Source organism: Stegostoma tigrinum, chromosome 15 (genome assembly GCF_030684315.1).
Source record: "Stegostoma tigrinum isolate sSteTig4 chromosome 15, sSteTig4.hap1, whole genome shotgun sequence".
NCBI classification, from domain to species: domain Eukaryota; kingdom Metazoa; phylum Chordata; class Chondrichthyes; order Orectolobiformes; family Stegostomatidae; genus Stegostoma; species Stegostoma tigrinum.
Window position 1 is genome coordinate 33,040,204 of NC_081368.1, and position 17,222 is coordinate 33,057,425.

Genomic DNA, 17,222 nt, shown 5'->3' on the forward strand with positions numbered 1-17,222 from the left:
TTCTAAGGCTGAACAAAGCAAAAAAAACCTTACCATTTATCTGTTACCACAATAACTGCCCTGAATTGGGACCTCAAAATCTAAAAGTAAAGAGCATTTTATTTCAAGTATTTAGTGTCCCTCTTGTTGAAAGACAAAACATAATCAAATGTCATTTGAAAAAAAAAGACTTTTCATGGCTTAAAATGTCTTTAAAGAGCAACTTAATTAATGAAAATTTGGAAAGCAAATTTAATTTTTAAAATAATGTGAGAGAGAAGACTGGAGACAGAGATACTTCGAAATAACCCACATTATCAAAATAGAGCCATTTTATTTGACCAACATTATGTGAAGATTTTTCACATTTTGCGAATTGAAGTGCAACCTTGGAAGAAAATAAAGCATCTTATGAACAAGTTAATGAACAAAATCTCAGAGCCAGGCAAATATCCTTCGGAAAGTGTCAACTTCTTGGAAAATTATCTCCAAACATCTTGCAAAGGGATATCTTTGAAGCTCATTACTTTCTTTCAACTGCAGATGGCTATATTTATTTTTCTAATATTCACATTTATGTAGTTTAGTATCTAATTTATAGAATGGTGCTCAGGGCCATAACTTACTTTGAGAATATACGTATAGAGGGTGCATATGTATACATAGTATATTGGGGAAGAATGGAAGTTTACCCTTATTCCATATAATAAAATTCCTGATTTCACCTATCCTGCCAAAGAGGGGACATGAGTTCCATCAATAGATAATTCAGCAAGTGCACCTCCCAGTGTAAATGTAATCTTGCAACAGATCAGGAAGGTTCCAAATTCCATGGCTTGTGCTTTACTAGCTGCTTTGAGAATGTTAAAATTATCCTGATACAGTATATCCCCCTAATCACTGCACAATGAATAGTTGGAAATTAGCTGTATGTGAATATCAAGTAAGGACACAAATTACTCTTTTGAACCAGCATGTTTAGAGAGAAACTGTGTAATTTCTACCACTGCTTAAGCTTAGACAAGGAATCAAACCTGGATAATGCAGATCAGCTACTCATTGGCTTAAATTCATTGAGCTAAGTAGACTACTAATGCTCTTAATAAAACTATCCGTTTTCTAGAATTCTTTCAGGATTGTCAACAGTAATAACTTGAAAAAAAAACTAGGCCCAGTTCCAGAGTTTTTCTCTTAAACCTTGTTGAGTACAATGTAGTTACATTTATGGAATTCAAACCACAATGAATTTCTGACAAGTTTATTTTTAATCTAATTAGATTAACCACTATGTCTTCATTGTAAGGATCCTAGAAACAGAGTAAACAGGGAGGTTGGAATGCACAAAACTAAAGATCAAGCGATCAAGAACAAATAAGAAATATGACGAGAGCAGCATATGACGATTTAGAGAAATGGAGAAAAAAGAACAAACGATATAACTGTAACAAAAACAATGAAAACATCTCTCGTTTGCCATGCACAGCAACCACATAAATACATTCTTTATCTCCTCCGCTAAACTTAAATAGCATTGGTGGATTAAGAAAAGATATTAAAATAGGAACAGAAAATATTAAAAGCATAAAAACAGAAAGGAGGGCAAATACATATACTGAACATTGAGAAGAAAAGAGAACCATAATGAAAGGAAAACAGCAAGATAGTACTTGATGTACAGTTCCTCTCTCACTACCAGCCACAAACCTACACTTCTTATCTCTATACTATGAAATGTTCTACTTTGAATTTTCTTTTCTTTTTCCCAAATTTCTAAATTGCAAATATTTCATTCTAGGTTCATTCTTTCCCAGCATCTAAAAAACAATAAGGGCTGCATTTTCTGCTCAAGAAAGTGGTCCCATCCCCACAATGTAAAATGTGGGGGATGATTGTAACCATTGAACATTTCGGCTGAGACATCTATCCCTCAGCAACAAGAAATCTTGCCTTAGGCAGCTACCAGCCAGTGATCATCAGCTCTCTAGTATCAGTTAGCTCATTTGGCTAAATGACTGGTTTGCAATGCTTGGGTTCAAATCCTGCACTGGCTGAGATTACTGTGATGGACACTCCTTCTCAAACCCTCCCCTCACTTGACACATGGCGGCCTTCATGTTAAACCATTACCAGTTGTCTCTCTCTGATCAGAGAGGAGCTGTATGGGCTGGTAGGACTATGGAAACTTCAAATTTACTTTTAGAATTGGATTGTTTTCATTGCATCACGTCACCAAGCCCTTTATCTCCCTTCTATATTTTGACTCATCGCTATTAGATATCTGTCCCACTACAGTGATGCTATCAGTGAACTTGAAGATGAAGCCTCAGTCATGTATTTAATGTGGACTTTGTCATATTGGTTTAAAATGTAAGTATTTACTTAACATTACTAAACTAGGCTATCAGTATTCAATTGTGAACAATGGATTGTACCTCCAAATTATATCTGGGCTTTGTTGGTGGTATATGCTGCACTTTAAAAGCAATATCCGCTTTATTTACAAGAATGCTGGTGACTGTTGGTCCTATAGAAGGTGTTGTGCGCTGGAGGAGGAGAGGCAGCAAGTCTGGGGCCTCACAGCAACTGCCAGCGCCCCAGGAGGGCAAGCAACTGGGATAGAGAGGCTGATGAAAGGGGAGAAAATGGAGGCAGGAAATAATGCTGGTAAGACATTTGGATAGGACATCCAGGAATGCTTGTTCAGAAGGTGCCATTACAAAGTCCACTCCTAGAGTTCCATACCATCCTGAGTTTTATCTTTTATTTATTATCTTCAGGTTTGTTTAAATTGTAGCTCGATGTTGCTTGCTGTTTATTCCCGAATTTATTTTAACTCCTCTTTTACTCCTTCCTGTCTTAATGATGTCACATTACTGAGCATTGCCCTTCATTCTGGATTCCAAACATGAGGAAGAGTCTCCGGACCCGAGGCGTTAACTCTGATTTTTTTTTTCTTTGCAGATGCTGCCAGGCCTCCTGAGCTTTTCCAGCAACTTCTGATCTTGTTCATGAAAAATAGAAAAGTCAGCCCAAAAGAAGTGAAGAGTGATATGCATTATAGAATAAGCAGATTTGATGAATAGAGAAGGTGAGAGAGAAAGCTACATTTAGCATTCTAACAGGCACACTATGCAGGCAAGACTGTGCCTGCTTCTGGTACTTATCCAAACTTCTCCTTCCAGGGCCAGGAATTAAATAACGATCAGTAAAGTATTGTGTGTTATAACACATAACATTTGGACATAACCTGGGACATTGGTCCTATCCAAATGTCTTACTAGCATTGCCACTCCTCAGATCTCCTTTATTTCCTAACTCCATTTTCTCCCCTTTCACCAGCCTCTCTATCCCAGTTGTTTGTCCTCAGCTAGCAGTTGCAGTGAGCCCCCAAACTAGCTTCCTATTCTCCTCCAGCACATAACGCCTTCAAGTGTTATTTAAAATGCAGCATATTCTACCACAAATTCCAAATATAATTTGGAGTTAAAATGTATTGTTCACAATTGGATACTGAAGGCCTAGATTAATAGTGTTAAGTAAATGCTTACATTTTAAACCAATATGTCAAAGCCCACATTAAATACATGGCTGAGGTTTCATCTGCAAGTTCACTGATGACACTACCATAGTGGGATGGATATCTAACAAGAGTCAAAATACAGAAGGGAGATAGAGGGCTTGGGACATGATGTAATGAAAACAATCTGTCTCTCAATGTTGGCAAAACTAAAGAACTGATCGTTGACTTCAGAAGGAAAGGAGGAGAGCACGCTCCCATCTTCATTAAAGGAATGGAGGTTGGGAGAGTGGACAGCATCAAGGTTGTCGGAGTGACGATAGCCGACCAATTGTCCTAGACATCCCATGTAAATGTGACAGTCGAGAAGGCACAACAATGCCTCTTCTTCCTCAGGCAGCTCAGGAAATTTGGCATGTGCATAAGGTTCCTCACCGATTTCCACAGGTGCACCATTGAAAGCATACTGCCCGGGTGCATATTGGCCTGGTATGGCAACTGCTCTGCCCAGGACCGTAAGAAACTGCATACGGTGGCGCGCGCAGCCCAGGCCATCACAGAAGACAACCTCCCATCCATGGGCTCTATTTACAAGACTAGCTGCTGTGGAAAGGTGGCAAACATCATCAAAGACACATTGCACCCTGGTAATGATCTCCTACAACCTCTTCCGTCAGGCAGGAGATACAGAAGCCTGAACACATGCACAAGCAGATTCAGGAACAGCTTCTTTCCCGTTCTCAGACTGTTGAATGGACTCCAGCCTCAAATAATACAACCTGCAATGTAATCTGTATGCCTCTAAGTCTTTTTGATCTGTACATTCTTTGCTTGCTATGATCTGCCTACACTGCTCACAAACAAAGCTTTTCACTGTATTTCAGCACATGAGACAATAAAAATCGATCAGTCAGTCATTTAGCAGAATGAGCCATTATCTGAATACTATACGCCTGAAGCAAAACACACTGACCTAGATCAATAGACTACTGTTCATTGTCAGGCTCTAAGTGCATTTTATAACCAGAAGCTCAAAGTTAAGTGTTTAAAGTATGAAAAGCAAGATAAACAAATGTTCACAAACACAAAGCTGATAGATTTTATTTAAAGTATATAATAATCTATTCATGATAAAGAACTTTTGCAAAGAACACTGCCAAAAATGACAATTCTTTGCTTCCTTTTTGCTTTGAGAAGCTACCAATCTAGCCAGATTACTGATATATGCAAATCAGTGGATTTAGAACTGGCTATATTCTCCAGTATTTTGAATTCAACACAATTGCAATCATTAATTCAGCAATTAATAGCCAACCATTAATGTATATAAACATCATTTCAGTGATCCCAAAAATCTCAGAATTATGAGCATAGCCTCATGTAATTATTAGTTTCCTTACACAATATGCATTAGAAACTGGCAGAATTAAAAACAGCATGCACTGTACCCTTGATTATTCATTTGGGTGCAAAAACCTCCAGCATTTCTGGAGGCTAGCTTTCGGCCAATTAGAGGGAAACTAAATCTATCTAGCTTGTTTAATAGGCAAAATCATAGACTGTACTTCTTTTCATTCACTCATGGAATGTGGAAGTCACTGGTTGGGCCAGCCTTTATTATCCATTCCTAGTTGCCCCTGAGAATGGAGTGATGCACTGGGTTCTTGAACTGCTGTAGCCCATTTGGTATATACTCTCAGCTGCTAGAGTAAGAATTCCAGAAATTTGACCGAGTGACGCTGAAGGAACGGCAATACATTTCCAAGTCAGGATGGTAAGTGACTTAGAGGGGAATGGCAAGTTGTGGTAGTCCCATTTATTGACTGCCTGTTTCTTTCTAGGTGGTAGTAGATGTATTTGAAAGATGCTGCCTCGGGACCTTTGGTGAATTTCTGCAGTGCAAATGCAGCCACAGTGTATTGCTAGGAGAAGGAATGAATTTTTATTGCCGTCATATCAATCAAGTGGCCTGCTATTTTTTTGGATGTTGTCAGCTTTGCTGGAGCTGCACTCATCCAGGAAAGTAGAGAAATCAGCCTCTGATTTGCTTATGTTGCCTCTGTATTCATGTGACTAGTGAAGTTCAGTTTCTAGTCAATGGTAACAATGATGATTTGATAGCGGGAGGTTCGGCAATTGTAACACCAATGAATTTCAATGGATGAATCCCTCCTATTGCAGATTGCTATTGCCTGGTACTACTGGACTATGAATGATACTTACCACCCATCAGCTCAGGCCCAGACACTGTCTAGGTCTTGGTTCATTTGAACAGGGACAGCTTCAATATCTGTAGAATTGTGCTGAACATAGTGCAATTATCACTGAACATCACTGAACATCCCCATTTCTGACCATGTGATGGTTGAAACAGCCTAAGACACAACCCTGAGATACTCTGATGAAGGGTCTAGGCCCGAAACGTCAGCTTTTGTGCTTCTGAGATGCTGCTTGGCCTGCTGTGTTCATCCAGCCTCACATTTTATTATCTTGGAATTCTCCAGCATCTGCAGTTCCCATTATCTCTGATACTATTTTAACCTCACTGCCTCTCTGATGAAGGGTCTAGGCCCGAAACGTCAGCTTTTGTGCTCCTGAGATGCTGCTTGGCCTGCTGTGTTCATCCAGCCTCACATTTTATTATCTTGGAATTCTCCAGCATCTGCAGTTCCCATTATCCCTGAGATACTCCTGCAGTGACGCCCTCAAGCTGAGATAACTGATCTCCAACAACCACAACCATCTTCTGTTGTGCTAGCAATGACTTCAACAAGCACAGTTTCCCCCTTGAATTCCATTTGGTCAAATGTGGCCTTGACGTTAAAGGGCAGTTACCTCACCTCTGGATTGGAGCTCTTTCATCCAGTCTTGGATAAAAATTGTAATGGAGTTCAGGAACTGAGTAGCCCTGGCAGAACCCAAGCTGATTATCATTGAACAAGCACATGATGTGCTGTTGGATACCACTGTGATGATATCTTCCATTACTTTACTGATGATGAAGAGCAAACTGATGGGGAGTAATTGACCAGATTAGATATGTCCTGCCATTGCATGATATTTGGCACTTGACTTCCATACACTTCATTACTTCCATTAAATGAGTTCATACTTTTTACAACCCAATTGCCCCTTCTGATACTCTGAGGTAAATTTACCATGGTCCCTCCACATCTAACCTCTTTTGAGCCATTTTGTCTTGCTATGTACACTAAACACAAAAGTGCAGTTAGAACATAAAATTATAAAATTAATGGCATTTGGCTTCAAAATGAAATTCTGCTTTCAATGCTTACCTGTGTTCCAATGCCGTATACTTGAGTAATTCTGCAAGCTGTAGTGGATATTTGCAGATCTTCTGCACAGGTGTGAGGAGAAAGCCATCGATGGCAATGTCAATCATTTGCTGAAGGAGTCGACAAGCCTCAAAAAAATGCTGATACCTGCCATCTTTCATCAGCTTGGAAAGTTCCATGCATGCATCCAGGTGATTATTACAGTACTCAGAATAAATCCAAAATCCATCTTGCTGTAAATGAATACAACAAATACATGTCAATATCAGATGTTTAGGAAAAGCCAACTATTCAACCTTTGGAACTGACTAACTAATACACCAGAGTGGGCAACAAAGATACTGGTTAGGGGGTGGATAGGCACTACATTCATAAAATCTTTAACAGTAGATTGTAATTATTTACATCTGATCTTTTATCTTTAGACAAATCTTTAAGATAATTGTTTCCACATTGTGAGACAACAAGGTGTAGAGCTGGATGAACACAGCAGGCCAAGCAGCATCAGAGGAGCAGGAAGGCTGATGTTTCAGGCCTAGACCCTTCTTCAGAAAGATTTTTCTGAAGCTCTATACCTTGTTATCTCAGATTCTCCAGCATCTGCAGTTCCTGCTATCTCTGCTTCCACAGTGTGTTAGCCATGGTTTGGTTGAAGCTCTCTTACCCTTTACTAAGCATATTCAATTCAGACATTCCAACAACTTTAGCCAAAGTCCCTGAACTGTTTCTTTTCATTTTTGAGTTGGAAACTTTTTCAGTTTAGATTATTCATTTATATAATACTATGGGCCAAATATTCACATTTTGCATTTAGGTGTAATTTATCACTTGACAGAGCACATAAAGGAACTTCAAGTGGAGAGCTCATATATTCGTAGCAGAGTCCATCCAATTTTCTATGCATGTCAATTATAGGGCAACAAATTATGCAGTCTTTCTTCGAGATGTGCAATCCTTCGGGCTTGCTTTCCCTTGTTAAAATATATTTTTAAGTTTATCTTAGGTTCCATTTATAAAACAAAATCAATACCAAGAGGATTAGACATAGGTTCAGGATTGCTACTAGAATGAATAGAAAATATTTGTCATACCGAGAGTTTAAATTAGATTGTTTCAATGCATGCAGCAATTGAGTCTATAACTTGATGGAAAGTTAAGTAATTGAAAAGCAAGAATATAAATCGATACAAAAATGGTGCAGAAAAACAGGCATAGAATTAATAGGTCCAGTTAAAAAATCGGAATCAATTTTGATTCTTTTTGTGTAATGATTGCCTGTGCGTTATATTTTAAAGCTTCAATAATATTGTTTTATTAAAATGGCAGAATAATTTAAAGGAAAGATGTTCGTACAATAACACCATTAATGCACAAGTAAGGGCAACAAAGTTAAAATATCCTTTGAGTCGAAATTGTGATGTGCAATATTGCTAATGAACCCATTCATTTGAAATTCCTCTGTCAACAATTTTAATAAAGGCCCATTAGGGGGGTTAATGCTTTCATTAAAATAGTAGACAGAGAAATTTCATATGTATTAGCTGCTAATAAAGCACACCACAACATCAACACCCCTGTGAACCCTTTTTTTTAAAAAAACATAGGAATAGCATTGCAGGTCAGGACAGAGGAACACATGAATCATATGCATAAATGAAAATTATGAAAAGAATAATCTAATCTAAAAGGATTATAGTTTACATGCTCCAGGAAGCAGGGTCCAATTTCACTCAGATGAGGATCCTCCTTGTTGTACTGCTTCTCCAGGTCTCTGACAAAACTCATTTGAAATCTATAAATGTCTTCAATATTTCCAAATATGACTTTCAACTGCTCATCACTGAACATGTCCCTGCGTTTCTTGCATTGCCTGAGGTAACCCTAAATAAACAAAAAAAGTTTAGCTGCCTGTGGTAAACTTCATTTACAGCATCAAGTATAACAATAACAATTAATAATTAGTGGCAAGTTTGATATTTAATTCCCATTGGCCTGTTTGCTCCTCATCCAAGTAGTTTTGGCTTGAATGAATAATTTGGGGAAAGTTTAATAAGTTAAATCTGATATGCAATAACTTGGAAGGTGGTATACTGATAAATTTACGGGTACAATATGCTCCTTATTTGGTTGTGGGACAAACAAATTCTGCAATTTCATTCAAGTAATGGATAAAGGAAATTTGGAATGTACTTTAATGCTGATGCATTTTTTTGTCACTGTGATTTAATACAGTATAAGAGGCTCCAAATTGTTCTCTTTTTCTCGGTAAACATCTGTTATAATGGACAGAACATACACTATACCATATAAATGAAAGCTTAACAAAGACGTTTGGGCTACTTACAGAGGAATTCTTACTCTCATCAGTCAAACAGAAATCCAAATGCATTAATCTGCATTTGGTCTATGATATGTCTGATCTGGGCATGGCTGATACTAAATGTTCCTATTTTCAGCCGAAGTGTTTTTTTGGAGCATCCTGTGGTAGGACAGGCAGAAGCACCCAGCACTACTGGGGTCTTCCAACTTCACGCTGCTGACATGATACCAACAGCTCAGCTGCAAATGACTTCAGGTACAAGCAAGGAACTGCCCCTCACACTGTGGTGTTCCAGCATTCTTACAAATACATGGGCCACAGGAAAGCAAAGTTCATTCCTCAGATATGGATAAGGTCCTGTAGATGCAGTGGTGGAGAGAAAGGCAATCCTTTCTTCTGCAGATCACCAAAGGTAGCCACGTCATCATACTAAGTGAACCCAGAACTGGAGTCAGATCGCAGCCTGGTGCTGCTATCACAGTGAGGTGATCCAATTGAAGCATAAAGCTCAGCAGGACAGGAAGAAAGTCAATTATCTCCTGTGCAGTGCCAGGGTAAGTGTTACCATCTTCTTTCTGCAACCTCACATTCACAGGGCACCATTTACAAAAACTTTTCTACTGCACACACATCTCACCAATGCTTATGGACAACAACTCTCACTGTTGCATCATATCCATTTAATGGCTTTCATCTAACCCATCATTCCAAATTACTAACTACTGCTGCCCTCTGCACTTCCTACTCACTCACTGGAGATACCTCACTGCCTCATCTGCTCCAGCATCATCACTAACTACTCTTCCATCAACTTTCATAACACTCAATCTCTTCTTTTGTCTCACTGTAGTTCAATCACTGCAAAACTAAGCTTGGGGTGTATATGAGCATCAGGGTTATCGGTCCTTATGAGAAGAAAGTACCCAATCTGGTTGGAGAACACTGTGACTACAGGGAGAGCTCCAAGGCCAACCAATTCACTAAGCATCATTGTGCTGTTGCGTGCTCATCTCCTATTATCACCAACATATATTCTTAATCTCGGTAACTTTTTTTCCCTCTTCTTAGACAACTCACATTCTCTCATCTTTTAGATAGACACTCGTGGCAAGAAGAGGCCAGTGCCAGAGACTCTCTTCTCCACATTCACCGCTGACATCTCAGAATCCTCTGAAGATGCACTGGCAAGGTTGCCACCTGCAGCTCACACACTCACGCCTTGGGGTTTCGCTTTCTACGTCACATCCAGGAACACAACATAGTGAGCACATCTTTGAGACATCTTTGCAGTGGGGATAAAAACACTCCAGATCTCTGGCACTCAGAAGATTTCTGAAAAAAAGGTAACTTTATCACCTGGGCAGAAGAGGCTCCCATGATTTTGGTGACTAATGACCAAATACATGCAGGGATAGCAGGCACGTTTGTCAGAGATAACTGGTAAACTGGACTGAAGGTTGGAGGAGTCCACCAATGTTATCAGAAACACCTCTGTAGGCTTGCATTTGCCTGTTTACTTCACTATGGAGATCCAGGTCCAGCACACTAAGGGTTTAACGGATATGCACATGGACTTGCTCTGAATTGCTCTCGTCATAGGTGTTCACTATTAATGGGATAAAACTGAGAGAAGACCGAGGGACCTTGACCTCACTCCAGGTGCCCCATCCTCCCAGGAAGGCAGCATAGTGTCATTGGGCACGCAGGGGGAAGAGAAGCCATGCTCAGGACCCACAGAATCCTCTTCAACGGACACTCCAGAGGTATCAAGCCCCTTCACCCCTGGATGCCTACAGGGTGAGTCTACATCCGGGCAGGGCATTCCCAGCAGATATCTCCAGCCCAAAAACACAGGGATGACTGCACTAGTCTTTCAAAGCAACTGGGTCAATCACAGAGCAGGGTCTTTCCACCCCAGCTTGCAAAAGTCAGGACTGCATATAAACATCGAAGCAACATAAAGAAAGGAGAAAAAACTTCCTAAGGATACAAATTTGGGACAGATGGAACATCAATATAAATATATGTTTGCCTGCACTCTTGAAAAGAGTCCTTCATACCATTTTTACCATCAGACCTGGTTACGTCACATGCAGGGAAGGGATAAGCAGTCTCTTCAGACATGCTAAGGATGAAAGAAGTTATAATGACCAAGTATTACTCATCTCTCATAAACTGCAAAGAAGCTGAGATGTCAAGGTCCTTGAGCTATGATGCTGATGGTCATTACGAAGACATTGCACATTAATGTAGATAACACCGGTGCTAAATGAAACGCCCAGGGAAAATGCTAGTGCCTTGTCAGCACACATCACTCCACACTTAAACCTGCCGTGCGAGCAAAAGTACAGAATCACTGACAATTCCACACATCTTTGAAGGGAAAGTATTCTTCTATTTTTCAGCTTTCAAAGGGAGCATCCTAAAATTTATGGTTGGGAGATGTACAATGTGCAGCTCATGTATCCACTCTCCCTCAAGGCACATTGGTATGCTGAGAAAAATGGCCATGAAGTATCACCTCTCGCAGGTTCAATGCTATCCTACAGAATGCTCAAGCATTTCAGGAAATCTAGTATTTCACACACACTGAAATATTGAAGGGTCTTATTCAGCTTCACAAGTGTTTACGTCCACTCTCTCAAATTGTACAAGTTCAGACCCTTGCAGGAGCCAAAATCTGGTCTGTGTGAACTCAGCAGCAAGTTCAAATGACCCTACTGAGTTTGGATTTTCCTCGAAACCCTCTTCCCCTGCTGTGAAAATGTGACTTCTTGCAATGGCAGTGGGACTTCCACATCCAGGTCCCACCCATTATTTTTAAAGGTCCACAGTGTCTTCCTAACACCTTGAAAATCAAACCCTAAAATTATTTTTGAGCTTTTGCATGTTAATTTTATAACTGACCCAATTTGAGTTTTATTTATAAAATGGAACATATTCCTCACTCAATATTCCATTCCTCATTACAATAAAAATAAGCATGATTTAAAAGTCACCACCTTAACCCATATTGACAATCAGGCAGATACTTTGGAATATTATAATTAACAAAAACATATATGTGCATGAGTTAAATTATCACTGAAAATAAATCAAAAAGCCCACTGGTGCTAAAGCCAACTTTAACAATGCAAATGTTACTATTACAATATTTATTCACACTGCAACTTTTAATCCAAGTAATTCTAGTCCATACAAATTGAAGAATCCAAAGAATCACCTAATTAAATGCTTTATTTTCTAAGGGATGGGCTGATGCAGTTATAGGTAAACACATATCCTCTGTCATTTAACTGTCAGGGGTAAAAAAAAAATCGCTTCATGCATAATGTAATATTGACTTAAACCATGAGACTTTCACCTACCCTCACATTAATATCAATAAATCTTTATACCTGGAATGCTTTTCATTGGAAGATTACTTAGATGAGAATGCATTACCTTTTACTGACTAACCTGATTCTTCACTGTATTGCATCTCGAGGTTTTAAGCTGCAGACACATAATGTATTAATATTTAAGTAGTCTGTGGCCTTTTGTGATATTTTGCGGTGTAGATCTGAATTTTTCCAAGAACAAATCTGTAACAATTACTCAGAGTATCTCAGAGCTCTTTCGTGAAATTTACAATCATTAGCATGAGGAAACTCAAAGCTATTGTTACGTTATTAGTACCTCACAGATGTCCTTCAGATGTTTAATGTAGTGTCGTTCTGTGCTCATAATTTCATTGATGACATTTGCTCTCATCTGGTCTCTGTTCTGAACACTCCTGCCAAGGCACAGGCAGTCAGAATTTGGGTCCAGATGTCCATTTTGAATTTCACTACTGGCTTCATCTACAGTGTCTTCCTGGTTCACCCAAAGCTACCATTGAACAAAGAAACACACAGTATGAATAATTGACTGACATTATTGTGTAACAGATTACTGATGGTATTTGAATACTTTTGGGAGAAAATATTTCAAATAGTTAACATGTTTTGTTCACCTTACCTAATGAGGGACATATTTGCATTGGATGCACGTCAGAGAAAGTTTACTTGGGATTAAAGTGTGTTATGAGAAACATTCAAACTGGTTGAGTCTATAATCATTACCTTTTAGAAGAATGAGATGTGATCTTCTTAAAATATGTAAGATCTGAGTGGACTTGACAAGGTAGCTAAGTGGCACAGTTTCAAAAGCAGGCTTGTATTTAAGATAGAGATAAGGAGATGAGAAGAGGGGGGAAAAAAATGATTTCTCAGGGGGTTGCTGGTCTGTGGAATACTTGTACACAAAGAACAATGAACGCTGGGGCATTAAATATATGCTAGGTTGCCCAGTGTCTAGGGATTTGCAACCTAGGTGGATTATCCATGGTAAATGCAGGATAACAGGGCTAGGGGGGAGGTGGAATGCTGTTCAGAGGAGTGGTGTGGACTCAGTGGGTCAAATGGCCTGCTTTATATCAGACCATTATATTTGGTTACATAACATTCAAGCAGTGAACAGCAATCACAAGCTGAAGTTTTATGTCAACATTTATTAAGGGCAAAAGACATGAGTTTTAATGGTATGGAAAACATGACATACTTGTGATGTTTGCCAATTGTCAAACTGATCATTTTCCGGGGACTGGACAGTGTTGAGTGGAAAATAAATAGCTTCTTTGTATGGAAAACATGTAGAGCAGCTTTGGTTCTGAAGAACGATCACTGGACCCGAAATGTTAATTCAGCTTTCTTTCTATAGATGCTGCCAAATCTGTTGAGTTTTTACAGCAATTTTGGTTTTTGTTTTTGATTTCCAGCATCTGAAGTTCTTTGTTTTCTTATGTTATGTGAAGCAGCTTGCCTCACAGTAAAATTTAACTTGCTGGGGAAAGATGTCAATCAATTAACAATGAGAAGTTGAGACAGAGCAAGCTTATCACCCGTTCTGGTGTGATTTTCAGTCATGTCTACATAAATGAGTTCATTTGTGATTGCTGGCATTGTTTGCATAAGATTTTTGCAGTATTCTTTGCAGTGCATTTTGCTTTAAATAAAGAATATTGGGTATATTACATTGTTACAATTGCCTTGGGTTATTGATATCCAGAGTAAACTCAACAGACCAGAGAAAGTGGGAAGAAAAGTATACAAGTAGTGTATGAGCAGCATGGTATGGCATGATTTGGCACTAATTTGCATAGGAGTTCTCCAGGACCATGAGGTTGGGTGAAGATTGTCAGTTGGCATTGAACGGAACGTGGAACTGTGAGATGGTTAGAGAGCATATGTTGGCATGGGCACTATAAAAGGCCATGGGGGTTATGTGGAGAACTGAGGTGGCAGAGCATGTCTGGCTGTGAGAACTGAGGGTTATTTTGTTTTTAACCTATCCTGGAGTGCTGTGGCAAGCCTGACCTGTCTCTACAAACACCTTGTGGTCACACATCAGAAAGTCGCCCTCCACCAATATAACCAAATAACCTCAACACCATACCCACATCCATCTGATGTTGCAGTGTATTTTCTCAATAGCAAATCTGAGTAGCATAGAAACAACCCGACTCTAAAATCAGGCCGCTAAATACACAATGGTCAAAGGAATTTATGGCCAAGGGGAATACAACAAGATTCGGAAAATGTCAAACGAAATAGGAAGGTAAAAGCCAAGTACAAAATTATCTTGAATAATAAAAAATAAAAGTGTTCTAAAACATATTAATAAAAATAAGGAAATCAGAATAGGGACACTCGAAGGAATACATATAAAAGATAGTTAATGACAGACATATTAAATAATTACTTTACCTCTGTATTTAGCAGAAAGATTAACATAGTGATATGACAACGGAACAGATCCAAAAATGTGTTGTCATTTAAGACAGAAGAGGGAGAGATAATTGATAAACTAATCAAATTTAGAGAGACTAAATCCTCTGATCTGATGGATTGCATGTTAATAGAAGTTAGGGAAGAGATAGCAGACACATTAGTTGTATTTTTAAAAAGTCATTAGAAAATGGAATAGTGCCAGAAGACTGGCAGACAGTTAATGTGATTCCTAAATATAAAAAGGTAGAACTATTCCAGGCACTATGCACCAATTAATATAACGTCAAAAGGAAGAAATAAAATGGAACCCTCATTCACAAATAGAAAAATATCCACAGTGAAAATGTAATACAGTTGTCAGCAAAGATTCCAAAAGAGAAGGCAACACTCAGCTCCCTTTTTTGAATTAGTTGGACAATTTTCAAAAGGCTTAGACAAAAGAAATGCACAGAGATGACATTTTTGGATTCCCAAAAAGTTTTTGAAAATGTTTCAGGTGGTAGCCTCTTGACAAAGTTCAGAATATGTGGAGTCTGGGGACAAGCAGCAGGATGCATACTAAGCTCTTTATAAACAGAAAGGACCCCAGAGTTGGGGTAAAAATATTTGCTCAGATTGGGAAAAGGTGAGATTTGATGTTTCACAAGGATCTGTCGTGGGGGACCATGTTGCTCACTATTTAAACAAATAAGTTGGTCTTAGAAAGTAGAGGTACATTTTAAAAGTTTGCAGGTGGTACCAGATTATGATATATGTTTATTACAAGGAGGAGTCTTTTCTCCATCTTCTTTAATGTCTTCACACTCTTTTTAATGCATAGTGGGAAAATTATTCAAATTGGAGCCAAACTGATGTTTTACAAAGTTTCACCATGCTTTTTTCAGAAGGAACATTTGAGATGAATAACAGATGCATTCGAGAAGAATCCAGAAACGTACATGAATTTGAGAGGAGTAAAAGGATATGTTGATGCATTCATGATAGAAAGATGGGAGGGGGCTAGAATGGAGCACGAACATGAACATAAGCCTATTGGAGCAAAAGGCCTGTTTTACTGATGCATAGACATCAATGCATTCAAGGATTTTAGAACATGATGACTTTATTGTAACTAACAATACCTGCTCTCCAATTCTTTCCTGAATTCATTTTACATGTCTGTTTTAATAGCTGTTCCTGGCAACTTATTACATTTTACAATTACAATATTACAATACCATATTTTATTTTACAATTTCTATTGCTCATTCTGAAGTAATGGCTGTAATTTAAAATACAAATTGTTAAAAATTACGCAATATGATAACAGCATCAAACATATTAACATTTTCACGATAAGTTCCTTTGTTAGGGGTTAATAACTATTAAATCAGCATAACAAATAAATTTCATTATTTCTAACAATAATGCAACATAAAATCAAATCAACCAGGTGCTTATTCATTGTCATTGTTTTGCCATTTCAGTCAAAGGCTGATTTTTGCAGATTCCCCTGCACAGATAATATAACCAAAATGTCCACAAACTTCAACTGTAACAACAACATTGTACATTTTACACTGCTTTAACTCGGACGGCAGCAAAATCCTGATACCTTTTGTTTGGCTGCTAATCAATAGGAATAATAAGAGGAATTAATACAGATAATAAAAAATTTTCCACTTCCCATGTTACATACAGAAACCTAAACCATAATTTTGTTCATCATCAGCATTGTGCTCGAGATAATTCCAGTTCGTTTTGAGCACTGAATTATTTTTTAAAAAATACTTGTTTACGATGTAATAATTGACTTCAACTAGCCAGTGACCCAATGGGTAAAGGCACCGTACCTTAACGCGTAAAACTATAGACCAGGAGATGCTGGATTTGCTGCTCACTCAATTTATGCTGAATTAACAGTTTTACCAAATGATGTGACATTGAGAGTGCTAAAATAAGCTTCAGTGCCTTGAGCTACATGAGAAAAATTATCCAAAGCTTCAGCTTCTAAGCACTATCCAATAACCTCTACAGCAAAATTTACAGCATGTGGAAACTCAAGTGTGGAAAGGATCAGGGCGAGCAAGGATGTTGCCTGGGATTAAATACTCCCTTTTTTTATTCATTCAAAGGAGTCGCAGGCTAGGCTACCATTTATTGCCCATGCCTAAGTGCCCAGAGGATAGTTACGAGTCAACCATATTGCTGTGAATTTGGAGTCACATATACGTCAGGCCTGGGGAGGATGGCAGATATCCTCCTCTGAAGGACATTAGTCAATCAGAGGGCTTTTCCTGACAATCAACAATGGCTTCACA

The 17,222-nt window shown here is 38.6% G+C and overlaps 1 protein-coding gene across 5 annotated transcripts in view; it reads right to left on the reverse strand.

Moving 5' to 3' along the window:
• The window catches only part of arhgef9a (Cdc42 guanine nucleotide exchange factor (GEF) 9a), a 317,786-nt gene that overhangs the window by 115,181 nt on the left and 185,383 nt on the right, over positions 1-17,222 (reverse strand). For all 5 annotated transcript variants that reach the window (XM_048544087.2, XM_048544086.2, XM_048544089.2 and 2 more), the window contains 3 exons: positions 12,791-12,982; positions 8,494-8,673; positions 6,793-7,025 (listed from right to left, as the gene is read on the reverse strand). In XM_048544087.2, coding sequence (XP_048400044.1) covers positions 6,793-7,025; positions 8,494-8,673; positions 12,791-12,982 — 605 coding nt within the window. The remainder of the gene's footprint in view (positions 1-6,792; positions 7,026-8,493; positions 8,674-12,790; positions 12,983-17,222) is intronic.